A 16759-nucleotide genomic window follows, 5' to 3' on the forward strand; every position below is an offset into this window, starting at 1 on the left:
AAATTATAATATATTACAAGCTAAATTAACAATTAAACAGTGCTTTTCATGATTTCCTAAAAGGTCTAACAGTATGCATGTATAGAAATGTAACAATAAAATGTAAAATAACATGGTCATTACATAAGAAATAAGGAAAAAGAAATTATTCAAATTATTCAATTATTCAATTTATTTTTAATAAATAATCTAATCCTCCGATGTGACTATTGCAGTCAAACACATTGTGATATATATGCTCAAATGATATATTGTTTAGCACTACCTAAAACATACAAACATGCTCCTCATAGAACAATACAAGTACAAAAAGGTACCCTAAAGGTATGGTACAAATGGTACCGTCCTTTTGAAAAAGTACCACCGTAGTGTCCGATTTTTGTACTAATATTTCTGAGTGTGTAAAGTTTTACCTATTGTACTTTATCATCCTTTTGCAATTTAATTAGTTTGAAGCATTTATTTACTTTGAACTAGACATCATAAGAATATAAGATTCTAATGATATCTTTGGATAAAAATATTACAGATTCACGATATCACGGTTTTGTAATTACTGCTCTAAAATATCTATTTAATGTCTATTTAAATGTCTAGGTAAAAAACAAAAACTTTCCCCCCATTAAACACAGCATATTTTATTTTAATAAATATTTTGGAGCAGTAAACATGTCAGGCTAAATAATTTGAATAAGTCATTGACTTCTGCTGTCTTCACACAGATTTCTTTACAACTTCAAAAGGCGTCTTTGGATATCTTTTTTTTTTTCTGTGGATATAGTCATTGCACTCTTCAGGTCTACAGCATGCTGGATGTTGGTTTAAGCGATTTTTTTTGTTTTTCAAATGTTTCCTGAATCATGGACTGATCGCTAGCTTTTGATGTGGAGGGTCCTATTCTGCTAGAGATGTTGAAGAGAGAAAAAAATCCTTACAAATACCGTAGGAACAGTATAGCAGAAAATTTTAAAGGTTTTAAAACCTTGACCTTTCAAAACCACAGTAAACCTTAAACCGGTTATCGTCCCATGCCTACTCTGAACATGAATATATAATAAAGCCTTACTCTACATTTTGTTTTGCTTATACCTGTTAAAGTAATCAATATCGTGGTATTACCCTATACCATAATAAAAGCTTCAGCAATAAGCCTGTTTCTCTTGACACTAGGTGTTTCTTGTAGACATGCTTTTAGAGCAGCGGATCCAGCAGAACACGTCATGTAGACCTCTTCAAATCAATATGACAGGCTTGACAGCTTAAGCATCACACTTGCGGAGACTCAGATTCTCTCAAACGTGTTGGTTCTGCTTGCAACTAATGACTCTGAACCTGAAGGCATTGCATCATAATAGCTTTCCGTGACTATTGAAATGGAAACTACATAACACTGCACTGATGCATTGACTGAAACATAGATCACATATTTGACACATATTTAACTGCTCCATCTCATCGATTTCAGCGAGCTCAGTATCCACTTGTCCTGTATTAAGAACCTTTGCAGAATTTGTGCTTGCATTTGAAATATTTAATCTTTCAGATCCCAATTCATGTATTATGCATGACTGTAAATCCCACCTAGATCTGCACTGACCTTTCTTATCTGCTGAGTGTATGAGAGTGTTGTCATGGTAAAAGCTGGACTGATGTGTAGACATGAGATCGCGATGTTCATCTCTGCCGCTGAAGCTCTGAGATGTCTGGGTTGTGAAGGGTTCTTCACATTCAAAAAGCTGCTATTTTAGTAAAACCTCTTCCACCTCGCATGGATGCAATGTTTACTTAAGCAGGAGGAAGCAGTTAATGACTAGATTACTGCCAAAACTGTTTGTTTAGGGTCAAAAGGACTCTTTCATAAGAAGGTTACTGAGCAACAGGCCGAAAATTGACAAGTGCTGGGGAGCATGTACATGTTAAATCCATTTCGATTTATTGAATTATTGAAAAATTACATTGTCAACTAGTTCAGGATAAATAGAGGCATATACAGTTGAAGTCAGAATTATTAGCCCCCCCTTGAATTTATTTTTCTTTTTTAAATATTTCTCAAATTATGTTAAATAGCAAGGAAATTTTCACAGTATATCTGACAATATTTTTTTCCTGGAGAAAGTCTTATTTTCTTTATTATTATTATTTTTAGCTAGAATAAAAACTGTTTTTATTTTTTTTAAACCATTTCAGGGTCAAAATTATTAGCCCCTTTAAGCTACATTTTTTAGATAGTCAACAGAACAAACCACTGTTATACAATAACTTGCCTAATTACCCTAACCTGCCTAGTTAAGCCTTTAAATGTCACTTTAAGCTTAATACTAGTGCCTTGAAAAATATCTAGTGAAATATAATTTAATGTCATCAAAGACAAAATAAATCCGTTATTATTATTATTAGAAAAATAGGTCTAACCAATCAAGTCTGGCACAATCCAAATCAAATGCAAGTCTGTGGTTAAAAAAGGTGGAGGCTATGTCCAACTAAATGCTACTTTAAAGGGCACATCTAGTGACATTTGAAGATGGTTTTACCTGTTTTTTTTTTTTTGCATTTAGTTAGGTTTCTGACTTTTCTATAGCTTAGAAAAGAACCTGAAACTGTCATCCATTGATAGCTAGCAAGTTCACCTTGGGGAAAGCGTTCCTGGCATGCAACCTGCTCAGTGGTCGGCTGTAGAGGCTCACAGGCATCCTTACACCAAATCCCAGCCTCAGAGACAAGATAGGTAGCATGAAAAGCCCATGTCAAATGTCCTCTGTAATTTGGCATTTGCAGTGTGTCTGTTTCAGAATTTGCATTAACTAAAGATTCCATTAGTGGCTTTTTTTCTTGGAATATCAGGAAAATGAAATTACCCAGAGGATCGGGGAGCATTACCCAAATTATTAGTATTTTTATTAGTAATGTGCTTATGGTAATAAGTTAACATTTAGTTGCACAGTATAATTCTAAATTGAAAGAATTTGCATGCTGATGAATTACAAGATGACTACAAGATGACAAGACATGCATTATTATATTATGTAATTGTCAATTTGATTGACTAATATTTCTATGAACACATTTCTGCATTTTTCATTTAAACCACTGTTGGAAATCTTGGGGCAAAAATGTCTCACAAATTAAATATAAGTTGATGGAAACGCCACTTTAAAATGAATATATTGCAGCTGTTTTAAAATGTATTTAAAATGTTACATTCGAGTATCAATTCATGGGATTGCATTTAGATCTGCATGCAGCATTACATTTTATTTGATGCAATAAACATTATTTTAGTAATGATATAGTTGCAAATGGTATGTAGTGGGCAATTTGAATTATGTAGTTGTGTACACAAATACAAATGTAAATACATGTATATGCACAAAGGGCACTGAAGAGCATTAAACAGTTTGCTGATTGCAGTTTATTCTGATTGAAGTAACTGGATAAATTTAATTGTTTGATATCAAAGACAACACATATTTACCAAGTAATTGGCTTTTTAAAGGTAAAACATTCAAAGTTAAGTTTTGAACCTGTTTCAAAGTCAAGTCTTTCATGCCTCCAAAGAAAATTAATCTTTTATGTTATACAGAAGGACATTTCTGAAAAACACTACAGGAATTTCTACAAGGCTTTTTCTCTAATTTGCATGCTAGAGGTGTCATTAATTGCTGAAAGTCAGAGATTAATTTTGGAGGGTTGAATTTGACAGATTTCAAAGAAATTGCATATGATTGGCACACACCCCTTCATTAACTTTAATAAATGTGTGATATTTTGAGTTCATTTTAGAATACTATTTTATTTGACACTGAATCTGAAAGTCTGGAAGTTTGGGATCGTCAGTGGTTTAGCTTTCCCTAATCAAATCAGCAAATATATTGTTGGTGATAATAATAAAAAAGTTTGGAATAGTAAATTTAAAAAGTCTGTTTTTATTATACAAAATCTTTATTTCGGGTGGTACGGTGAGAAGAAGGTCACTGGTTCGAGTACCGACTGGACCTGTTGGTGTTTCTGTGTGGAGTTTGCATGTTCTCCTCGTGTTGGCGTGTGTTTCCTCCAGAGTCCAAAGACATGCGCTATAGGTGAATTGGATGTACTAAATTGGCCGTACTGTTTGAGTGCGTGTGTGAATGAGAGAGTATAAGGGGCATTTCCAGTACTGGGTTGTGGCTGGAAAAGCATCCACTGCATAAAACATATGCTGGAATAGTTGGTGGTCCATTCCGCAGTGGTGACCCCTGATAAATAAGGCACTAAGCCGATAAAATAAATGAATGTTTATTGTGAACATAAACATTTGTGCATGCTTGGGTTTAAGGAATGTTTAGCCTTCATTGATGTGAGAAATATAGAGATTCTTATCAGTTCTGAGCAAACCGTTCCTTAAACTGTTTTTTAATGACAGGAATTTATTGTTAATTATTTATCCTTATAGAGTCGAAATAAGCTTTTACTAATACACTAATCATTAATGCTGAACAGTAGATTGTTGTGCAGGAGTGATATGTGTATGTGTGTGTAGGCAGGTTATATTGCAGACAGGATCTCGAGTATTCCAGAGAGGCTCGTATAATGGAAGCAGGAGAAGGCTTTTTGATGATGGTAGTAAGTTAAGAAGCCGCAGATTGTATTGGTCTTGGGGGGAAGTGGAGGATGAGTGCTGAGATTGATGAGATGGAGAGTTATTCAGTGATGTCCTGCAGGGTCTTGTCTGATAAAGTTCCTGCAGTGATTGCAAAGGCTATTCACACTGTTACAACAAACGCCTGCAAAACAATGCTTCCAGCAGGTTCTGTTGGATCAGTGCATTGATACGGGTTGCCGTTTGTTAGTGTTTTGCGCAAAATATTCATTCGCTGTTTTTCGGGTCATGGAGTGTTAGAGCAGTCTGGTGTGATTGTATATTTTTTTCTCATTCTCATCCAACCCCCACATAATCAGACTTGATCATGAACCAGCGCCATGATGATGAGCCAAACGCCTCTGCCAACTATAGAAATAAATGTGTGCGTGTGTGGATGCTACTGCAGTATAGTGGAAAAGCATTGAATGTAGTATGTGTAACTGAATTGATTGCATTTTTTTTTTTTTTTTTTTGCAACAACACCTACTTCCTCACAATAGGAGGAATGCAAATACTGAATACAGTACACATCTGCAGGAGTTCAATAGCTCTGGGATCTACTCATTTATCACTAAATTATGTTATTGGGCACACTGCAAAATACCTTTCTTACATAGAGTTTTTGTCCTGTTTTAGTTAAAATATTTAAAAATTCTTAAAATTAAAAAATGTTTTCTAGACGCATAAAAAAATATTGTTTTAATGTTATTAATAATGCTTATCACTTAATAAAGTTGGATTTTCCTTAAAACAAGAAAAACAATCTGACATTTGGGTAATTAATCTTGTTTTGGCTTGCATAACTGGCAGATTATTTAAATTATTTCTTGAAAAAGAAAACGCTTAATTTTAATAGATCATTTCTGAAAAAAATTTATTCGTTTAGAAAATGCTTCTTGATTTTTTTTATTTTTATACATTAAACATGAATATAGAAAACAATATAGAAACAAGATAAGTACTCCAAGTAGCAGAATATTTTTTAAATGCATTACTAGACAAAGCAAAAACTTCAGTTATGAGAAAACACATCGTAATCAAAACAGTGATTCTAATCGCCAAACAAGAAAGTCGAGGGGTAAAAAAAGGTTTCAGTGAGTTTAAAAAAAAGAAAAAAGAAAAAAAAGGAAAAGCTGTAACAAAAAGGTGGACCAGATGGAACCATCACGGTTAAAATAACAATAACATAAGTAATATAGAGTAGAGATGTTTTGAGAACACGTCTCTTATAACCATTTAGGCCCAATCCTAATTCTATTTTTGTACCTCTACCCCTTCCCCAAGAATTTGGACACCACTATAGCACCTGCACACGTCATCATATGTCATGTGGCAATAAGATCGTAACTATACTGTGCATTTACAGTGGCCTATTCATCTTTGTAAACGCACAAAAACAGCATTAACATTATAGATACTAAAAAGCTCTTTCCCAGGTACTCGACATTTCTGACAGGTCATCGAGTGTCATCGAGTGTCAATGTTGTGGCACTGCTATAATACAAGAGTTATTATTATGGATTATAGTTATCGAAATTTAGCTGTTTTTATTTGTGTTTTTTAAGCACAATGGTAAAACATGAATGCGGTTATGAATGTATATGTTTGTTTGTTGTACAAATTTGTAATAATGACAAAAATGCTAATTTGTGGATCTCCTTACTTCTGGGTGCAACTATGCTGCCGTTGTGGCTGGTGTATTCTGGCAAGTTTTCTTACCTCTTAGTTTCGAGTGTGGTCCTGAAGAATCTCCGTTCGAAGGGCTATTTAGTTCTTCCCCTTAGCCCTACTAAAAATTGGTAAGATAAAATACTGGCAAAAAAACAGAAATGTGCGAACATCTAGAAAATCTCGAAGGCAGGTGCTCGATCAAAAATAAACATGATTTGTTGCATAAGATCAAAAGAAAATTGGCACACTGCCGCTTTAGCTGTCAAAAGTCTTTAATATCACTCAGAAGTGATATTTGAGTGATATTAAAGACTTTTAAGAGCTATAGTAGTACTGTGCCGATTTTCTTTTGATCTTTTGCTAAGAAAAATACTAGCAATGCTATTTGGAAACGATGATAGAAGAAGACTTCAACCTCTCTCAATCAAGAAAAAGTTTGGAGCGCACATTGGATACATCAGAAGTAAAAAAAAAATAATTGCACACCTATAAATCAAACACTTCTTTACTTACTGTTTATAAACTGTTTATTGCAATATTTATATTACAAAAAGTTATATTTTTGAGTATTCAGGTTAAAATATATTTTTTATTTAATTTTATCTAATTTTTCCGGCCTGGATTTAGTGAACTTGCAATAATGTCAAAAACACAGAGCTTTCAGTTCTTATATGTAAAAAGGCCTAAATACATGCAAGGACATTCCAATATTTTGCTCATCTCCAACTATTGACGGCAGATTTGGAGAGGGGGATTTGTGCTCGAGATATCTTTACTGCTCTATTCGTTTAACCTAAGAAATGTAATGCTTAGAACATTACTATTCCTCCTGTGATCTGTACTCTTGCTCATTCACTCGTCACTATGATTTGTGAGGTATTTTATTTAATTTGTGGGCATTACAGAGCCGCTATGAAAATGCAGGAGACTCTCTGAGGTTCCAGTAGAGGTCATAGATTGGATAAGACACTAGATAGAGATGATTAGCCCACTTGTGTGAGTCGCGCTATTAGATTGTATAAACAGAGGTTGCACCGCATATGTACTGTATATATTTTAGCTGCACAAACTTACATGAGTGCAGTGAGCGCTGATGCCTCCATGCATCATTTACCTCCTTGCGTGTTGTAGCTGCTGTGTGTATAATTCAGATAGAAGTATAATTTGGGTGCGCAGGTGCGTCTTTCTCTGTTAGTAAACTCGTAAACAAACACTTGCGATTGGTTTATTAGCAAGATTGGCGAGTACCTACCTATCAAGTTATAAAATGTGATCCGCTGATACCGATCTTTTGCTGATGGATCGAAGCATCCCTAATATAAAGTAGACTGAAAGAAGGGTTGGGCCAAATGGGATGGTCAACAAAGTTTAACCGAGCTTTTATCACACAAACGCGCCGAACACGGTTTTTATCCACATTCCAACGAGCGACACCTGTTTACCAATCTTACTACCTCCAACCTGTAATTGTAACACAGACACTTACTGCCGATAGGCCAGGACACCATACACACACACTCACAGCCCATAGGCTGGGACGTCCAAACTGAAATCTACTTCTACATGTTTGTGCTTGCTGTAGTTTTGCAGAAGGATGTTTGGTCCTAATTAATATGAGAAATGTAAATATTCGTACTCTTATTTTAAGAGAGAGCTTGTTGATCCTGCACCATATTAGCAGGTCAACTAACTTCATTCAGCAGGCTGGTTCATTATTATTTTACTTATTCTGGTGCTGTCAGCAAAACCCATCAAGAAACCGTTTGCTGTGGGTTCATTTATTTATTCTGTTATGATCAAGTATACAAATCTAATCGCTTTCCAAAATTTTTTATAAAAAATAAATAAAGCTTAAGTCTAATTCATGTCAAATCATTGTATTTTTCAATCATGGCTGTTTAAATGCTTTTTGAAACACAGGTGTGATTAAGCAACACATTGCAAGCAGATGGTTATTGGAGAATGTAAATGTTTGGCCTCCGCGAGCTTCACAAAAACCTCTTTGAACGTAAAGACAATGAATGGGAGGAAATGAGATACTCAACATTTGAATACAGGGCTCATCATTAATAACAGCCGACCTCAAATAGCTGATTAATGATTAGAGAGGCGTGATCCCTGAATATGTTTACGATCATATGAAAGGCAGAAAGTTCATACCGTTTGTGTTTCTAGGCAACTGAAGCAACTTAATGTTTGCTGAGAAGATAATGATTTGAGATTGAAGAACAATTGGATGAGCTGTCATGGATGGCGGCGTGTGCATAAAAGAGATGGAGCAGACACTTTTATGTTTTGCATTTCTAATGGTGTTGTATTGTAGAGCCTGGAGGCTTTTTTTTTCCATGTTAAGGGTGTGCAGCCTGAAGAGTCCAAATGTCAGAATAGCAGCTGTTAAATGCGCAGGGGGTTGTTTCCGGTCTGCTGTACTAGTATGATTGATGTACATTGATTCAGTGTACCAGACCGATAGAAAAGATGAATTTGTCTATTGACTATTATTTGAACTTAATTGGCTGTAGTGTATGAGTGTGTGTGTGAATGAGTGTATGGGTGTTTCCCAGCACTGGGTTGTGACTGGAAGGGCATCTGCTGCGTAAAACATATGCTGGAATAGTTTGTGGTCCGCAACGACGCGTAGCTCAAGCTCTGTGATTGGTTGGCTTGGGTAGCTGTGACGAGTGGTGGCAGTGCTCAGAGCCACGAGCCCGATAGAGCGAGTGATTACAAGTGTGAAGTCCGGAAAAGAAGCTACAAATGCAGACACAAATGCTTTGTGTTTACCTTATGAATAAAGTTGTTGCATGTTCACCAGTTCCTGTTTCAGAATGAGCGAGTTTCAGCTACTTGGACGTTAAGGTAACTTTCAGAAAAAACAAAATACCTGTGAAAAAGCTCGAGATGGGATTTAACCCTACTGCCAGCTAGTGTTCCGGAAGTTTTATTGCAGAGCAACACAAACAGCACGCAGTAGTATTAATGCACCCCTAAGTGCAAGGCAGTCGCTGTGGATCACTCAAAGAAAAATAAATAAATGAATGAGCTAGTTTCTGTGCCTGACGATTAGGTTGTCGTAGTCCTAACCTTCGACCACCACCTGTTCCACAATGCACTGGCCCCTTATGGCTCCCTCCTCGGGTGGAGTGTCTGCAGGAGAATGGTCCCAAGTCGCTCCTTCGGACTGAGCCCGGCCGGGTTCCGTGGGAAACAACCGGACCATCAGGCACCCTCATACAAGCCCCAACCTCAGGCCTGGCTCCAGGGTGGGGTCCCGGCTGCACCATACTGGGCAGCGTCACAGAGTAAATGGAGAAGAGCTGCTGCTCCTCTACATCGAGAGAAGTCAGCAGAGGTGGCTCGGGCATCTGTTTCAGACATGCTGGAGGGACTATGTCTCTCGGCTGGCCTGGGAACGCTTCTGGATCCCCCTTGTAGGAGCTGGAGAAAGTGTCTGGGATTCTCTTCTAAGACTGCTGCCCCCTCGACCCGGTCCAGGAGAATTGGATGAAAATGAGATGAGATGAGATGAGATAAATGAATGAATAAATAAATATGGTTTATCACTCATTGTTTTAATAATAGGTATTATGACAGTTAGAGGAACAGATATTAATATGCATATCTCAGATCACAGTCTGTATCTAAGTTAATTTGTATAATTATTTTGGTAGGTTGATTGTATATTTAAAAATGAGAAAAATGGGTTATGTATTGTTGGGGTTGAGACAAGCTTATACCGACATACTCTTAATTACTCAATTTTGATGGAGGGAGCAAGCCGGCTTCATATGTTCACTCCAGCACCTTTATGTCCCGAATGAAATGCGATTGTGACGTCACAATAGTGTGGTTCCCAAGTGTTCAAGGGCTTTAGGTGAGGGGTGTAAACAAAAAGGGCCACTGTTTGATTCCAACCCTGCTTTAATACACTTGCCTGTTGGTTTCTAACAAGCCTGAATGACTCCATTAGTTTGATCAGGTGTGTACCTTTTAATTAGGGTTAAAAGCTAAACTGTGCATAGTTTGACACCAGTGGTTTAGAGTATTTCATTTAAACACATTTAGATGTAGCACCAGTGGACACTTGTATAACATAATCAATAATGTACAATCAAGTTAGAGAGTGAAAAAGCATAAAAAAATTGACTGGAATGCAGCCCTAGTAAGAGCTTGATCAGCTGGTTCAGGTATGTCTAACTGTGTTGTTACTAAACTCTGCAAGACACAGTGTTTCTGAACGCACACCAACAGTACACATTTTTGTCACATAATGACAGACGGAGGGTGTAATTCGTCTGAGTTCCATTCATGTTACTCACATTCATGCTATATAGAACATACTTTTTTAATGGCCGTGTAAAAATTCAAATTTAAATTAAGTATTAATACTGTGAAAACCTATCTGCTAAAAATACAAATTACAGGTGCTGAGCAAACAAATGACAATACCTAACTTGAATTGAGCTTTTTTTTATCATATTTTGTCTTATTTTAAGCAATTTAAGATGAAAATCATAATTTAAATCCACAGTCACTGGCCACTTTATTAGGTATACCGGGTTGGACCCCCTTTTGCCTTCTGAACTGCCTTAATCCTTTGTGGCATAGATTCAACAAGGTACTAAAAAATTTTCCTGAGAATTTAGTCCATATCGGCATGAAAGCATAATGCAGTTGCTGCAGGTTTGTCGGCTGCACATCCATACTGCGAATCTTCCGTTCCATAACATCCTAAAGGTGCTCTATTGGATTGAGAAATGGTGACTGTGGAGGCCATTTAAGTACAGTGAACTCATTGTCATGCTCAAGAAATCAGTCTGAGATGATTTGCACGTTGACATGGCACGTTATCCTGCTGGAAGTAGCCGTCAGAAGAAGGTACACTGTGGTCATAAAGGGAAGAACATGGTCAGCAACAATACTTAGGTAGGCTGTGGTGTTGACATGATGCTCAATTGGTACTAATGGGCCCAAAGTCTGCCAAGAAAATATGCCCCACACCATTACACCAACACCACCACCACCAGCATGAACTGACGACTAATTCTGACCCTACCATCCGAATGTTGCAGCAGAAATCGAGACTCATCAGACCAGGCAACATTTTTCCAATATTCTATTGTCCAATTTTAGTGGGCCTGTGCGAATGTTTGTTTTATTTTTTGGCTCAGTTTCTTTTTCTTAGTTGACAGGAGTAGCTCATCTGCCTCAAGGTTGGATGTGTTATACGCAGTGTTGTAAAGTAACAAATTACAAATGCTCAAGTTACTGTATGTAGTTTTTCTCAGAAATTGTAATTTACTAAGCAGTTTTATAATGTGTACTTTTACTTTCTCTTAAGTACATTTTTAGTGCAATATTGGTACTATTACTTCACTACTTTCCTTTAATCTGCACTTACTACTTTATTTTTTCTTGTCTATGGGGATTACAAAAATCAGTCTTGTGATTCCAGTAAATCGCATCATAATGAACTACCTCAAGACATGGGCGATTTATAATTGCAGAAAAGTTTGAAAGCATTAAAAGTGTCAAAGACGATGTGCAAAATCTTTACATGCATTGATCCAGAGACCGCTTAAACTGCATGTCACTGATGAGAAGATGACAGATGTTTTCTGTATGATGACAGAAATACCCTTAAACACTCAGCAGGCATCACATGACGTCAGATTGATGTTGTACCCCAATGTTGTGGGGACATTGCATTCTCATTGGAAATAAAAATTACGTTGACGTCAGAACCCAACGTCAGGCCTATGTCAATGTCCAACGTCAAACCTAAAATCAACCAAATATCAACGTCTAATGATATTACAGCTTGACATTGTGTGGATATTACCACTATGACATCTATCAGATGTTGGATTTTGATTGTCATACCTGCCTTATAAATGTCTTTATTTGACGTTAATATGACGTTGGTTTAAGATGTTGGCTTGAGGTTGATTTGGTCACTTGCTAACACTACCTAAAATAAACCAAAGATCTAACCTAATATTAACGTCTTATGACATTGTGTGCTGCTGAGCAATACCTAATTGTACTACAGAATGTTACGTTTACACACATCCACAAATGACATGTAAATGCATCAGCTTTTTACAGTGTAATACTCATTACTCACTATTGACTACTTTTAAAAGGGTTACTTTTTACTCGTACTTTGGTAATATTTACAACAGATACTTTTACTCTACTTACACTACATTTTTAGACAAGTGATGGTACTTTTACTTTTCCATCACTGGTTGTGCATTTTGAGATGCTCTTCTGCATACCTCGGTTGTATCAACTGGTGTTTTGAGTTACTGTTGCCTTTCTATCAGCTCAAACCAGTCTGGCCATTCTTCTCTCACCCACTGGCTTCAACAAGGCATTTGCACCCACAGAACTGCCGCTCACTGGATGTTTTCTCTTTTTCAGACCATTCTCTGTAAACCCTAGAGTTGGTTTGTGTGTGAAAGTCCCAGTAGATTAGCAGTTTCTGAAATACTCAGACCAACTCATCTCGCACCAACAACCATGCCACGTTTAAAGTAACTTAAATCACCTTTCTTCTCCATTCTGATGCTCGGTTTGAACTGCAGCGGATCGTCTTGACCATGTCTAAATGCATTGAGTTGCTGTCATGTGATTGACTGATTAGACATTTGTGTTAACTAGCAGTTAGACAGGTGTACCTAATAAAATGGCCGGTGAGTGTATATTGTAAAATGCTTTTATTATTGAGCCACATTCACATTCTACCCAGCCTGCACCGTGGCATGAATAATTAAAATGGTTGCATGATTTGATATTTCAGGGTTTATGAAGAATACCTGAAATTTTTTTCATCACTGTGTTCTGTGGTACAGTATATAGCATGCTGTTCTGAAACATTGCTTGGTTGTAATTCATTATGAATAACCAAAACACACTTTCACTAGAGCCGTTTAAGTTAAAGTATAAATAAGCCAAAAGCCTATTTGCCTTTCATGATGTCAGTGGATTTTATAGGGATTATATCTCCTCAGTGACTGCTTTAATAGCATTTAGAAAAGCATTAATACACTTTTCAGATTTCAGCATTTCGCTTTATTTATCACTGACAGCTGTTGGTTTAATTCGTCAATAAAGGAAATTTGTGGTCCATTTTGGCAGGCGGCTCTAGTTTTTCCTCTCTCTTTTTTATTATCTGCCTGAGTTGTCTAATGGGAGTGAGTTGACTAATGGATTAGAGAGTACAACATAAGTTTTTTCAACAACACCAGTCAGTCTTTTAGCATTAAGCGGCGTCTTGTGTCTCACAATAAGTTAAGCAGCCTCAGTTTGAGCTTTCTGTTCTCATTAGATCTAGGGCTGAAGAGCTGAGATCAACATGAGGCAGCTGCTGTCATGAATCAGGCTCTATTCATTAACACCAAGCTAATCAATTAGATTAAACAGGCTTTGGGGTTGTTCAATAAGGAGTCAGTACAAGATATCAGAGGAACACGTCCTGTTCCCTTCGGTTCTGCATAAAACTGCTGTCTTTCATCCTTATTGATAAAATGTTCTGTGCAATGAGACATGTCAGCAGGTACAGTCTAATTTATCGACACTGAAGCTTTACGTGCATGTATAGCAAGGTCATTGCTGGCTGTTTTTGTAATTGGGACCTAAAATTTTTAGTTATTACAAGTTGTGCAGCACCTGAATATACGGATACTGGAAGCCTGTGCTGGCATTTCTCCTGCGGTGTTGCTATCAGTGTGTGAAGAGTAGGAGAAGAGGGTTGCATGGACAATCCAACATAATGGGCAGCAAATTGAACACATTTTTATAAGGGGTCAGAAACGTGTAAATAACTCATGAATGAATAAAGTTACGTTAAAACCGTTAAAGCACAGCATTGTTTTTCATGTGAAATTCCCAATAAGTTTGTGTCAAATGACCCTCTTCCTTTTAAAACAAAGAAAAGTTGGATCCAAGGTGGACTACTTCATAATGGCCACCATGGTCACCACCCATCTTAAAAAGTTTGTCCCCTCACATATACTAATGTGCCACAAACAGGACGTAAATATCACCAACCATTCCCATTTTGTTAAGGTGTATCCATATAAATGGCCCACCCTGTATATTAATAGCTATATATTGATAATAAACATTTAAACGTGTCGATCTTGCTGGGTTTTCTTTTAAACACAACACATTTTGTCTTAAATGAGCATAAAAAGTTAAGAAAGCTGTCAAAAGTCGAATGCTTTCATTATAGATCTGTGCAGTTTTAAAGGGACACCTCCCAATGTTGACAGGTATGCGCAATGAAAACAATTGAGTTGGTACAACTAATTTTTTTTCTAATAGTCTTTTTATTTAATGAATTATTTTTATTCAATTTAAACATTTAATCTGATAATATATTATTGGCCAAAAGGTTTTCTAATTATGTGTTTTCTATGATACAAATCTTGCTTTGAATGTTATGTGGAATTCACCATTTACTTAACATCCCATTTGAAATTTGTCCACATAATGTAAAAGAAAATGCGACCCATTGGACCAGATGACCTTCTTCCACTGCTTCGAAGTCCAGTTCCATCATTAGTATCTCCCTTGGGCACTTTCACCAATTGATAGGGGTCATCACTAGCCTTTGAATGGACAGCATGTCTTATGTCGATACACAGTGCATTTCACTTTGCTTACTATTTTCTTATTGGTCTGAAATGGCATTAGCTTTAATTGGCCAATACAGATATGGCAGCTGATATATTGTGCATCACTACATTCTATGCATATTGTTTGACCATTATGTAATTTTGCTCTGTTGTAATTTATTCCATGTCTGCTTAAATTTCAAAACAACATAAGAAATTAATTGTTTTTGTATTTTTATGTTGATTTTATTTAAACATAGTAAAATGTGTTAAATGGAGATGATAATTTTATCCAGGATGCTTTGAATGGACTGGAATGACATTTATAATGTTTTTTACTTGAAAACAATTCTGTTATTTTACATTTTTGTACATTTTACAAAAAGTTGCATGACTGTTTTAACATTGATCAAATTTCAATGTTGAAATCTGACAGAATGACATGCTATGAAATATCAAGGTATATCAAAAATGTATTGTTGTAATTATATTAGTATATTGAGTTAATGAGGCTTTAATATCTTCATATCTTCCTTTAAAGTAGGTGATGTTAGACTAAAATTATTTTTGCTGCTCGTTCAAACTACCTAAAATTAACTGAAACAACACTATTCTTGAAGATTTTTAGGGACAACTTAAATGTTTTATGTTTAATCCACTTAAATTTGTTTAAACCATAACTTTAACCTATTTGTGTTGAGACAACATGAAGGAATAGTGTGGAACCAATATTTGCTACAGTGTATGTTATCATCTATAGACCAGCCCAAAGATGAACCCTAGTTTCTCAGAGCATAGAGTTGAAAATAAATTCTTATGACAGGAGTAGAGACAAGCGATACAATAATATTGCATATTTTTCCAGTATTGTGCAGTTCTGCTATGAAATCTGACAAGCCCTGTATATTCCCTGATGTGCATATTTATTTTTTCTCCATAAATGGAACACTAGACTTCGAGAGAGTGAAGTGTTGTCATTGTGTTATGGTTGTTGATGTGTTATTGTTTCTTCAGTCTCCTTGACAGCTCTAGAAGTGCCGCTTTACTCCTCTATCATGGCCTCCACACCTCCACCCCTCATGAAGAAGCACAGTCAGACAGACCTGGTGAGTCGCCTCAAGTCCCGCAAGGTCCTGGGTGTCGGAGGAGAGGACGATGATGGAGAGGTGCACAGGTCAAAGGTAAGATAACACGACTTATTTGAGATCTCTGGGAGATCTTTTTTTTACCCAGATTGAAGGCTTTTTGATGTTACCAAAGCTTTGCTTGCTTAAATAATGAATGAAATACACTTATTTAAATTTAATTATTTTTACATAATATATAAATAATATATACATCTAATGATAATAATAATGATAATAATAATGATAATAATAATAATAATAATGATAATAATAATAATAATGATAATAGTAGTAATATTAATAATTGGTATTATTAATATTTGTATTAAATGTTTTTGCTAAGTAATGAATTAATTACATCCTTTTAAATAACAACAACAATATCAGTAATTATTATAATAATAATTTGTATTAATGTTATTTAAATTAAGTAAATGTTTTTGCTAGATACTGAATTAATTACATCTATTTGAATTATTACAAAAAAGATAAATATATTTATATATTTATAATAATAATTAGGTAGTAATACTAATATTTGGTATTATTATTTGTAATGTATTTGTAAATTAATGATTTTGCTAAATAATGAATAATTACATCTGTTTAAATGTAATTATTATTACATAATGGATAAAGAATATATTGTATAATAATAATAATAATAAAAAAAAAAAAATAATAATATTGATGATAATAATTAGTATTAATTTTATTTA

General features: G+C 35.6%; 1 protein-coding gene across 1 annotated transcript in view; it reads left to right on the plus strand.

Moving 5' to 3' along the window:
* Positions 1-16759, plus strand: part of tp53i11a (tumor protein p53 inducible protein 11a) — a 51586-nt gene that overhangs the window by 12283 nt on the left and 22544 nt on the right. Inside the window, 1 exon segment of the mRNA NM_001013352.2 lies at positions 15928-16094. Within this exon segment, the coding sequence (NP_001013370.1) occupies positions 15993-16094 (102 nt within the window). The 5' untranslated portion in view covers positions 15928-15992.

Source organism: Danio rerio, chromosome 7 (assembly GCF_052040795.2).
Source record: "Danio rerio strain M-AB ecotype USA chromosome 7, GRCz13ab, whole genome shotgun sequence".
NCBI classification, from domain to species: Eukaryota; Metazoa; Chordata; class Actinopteri; order Cypriniformes; family Danionidae; genus Danio; species Danio rerio.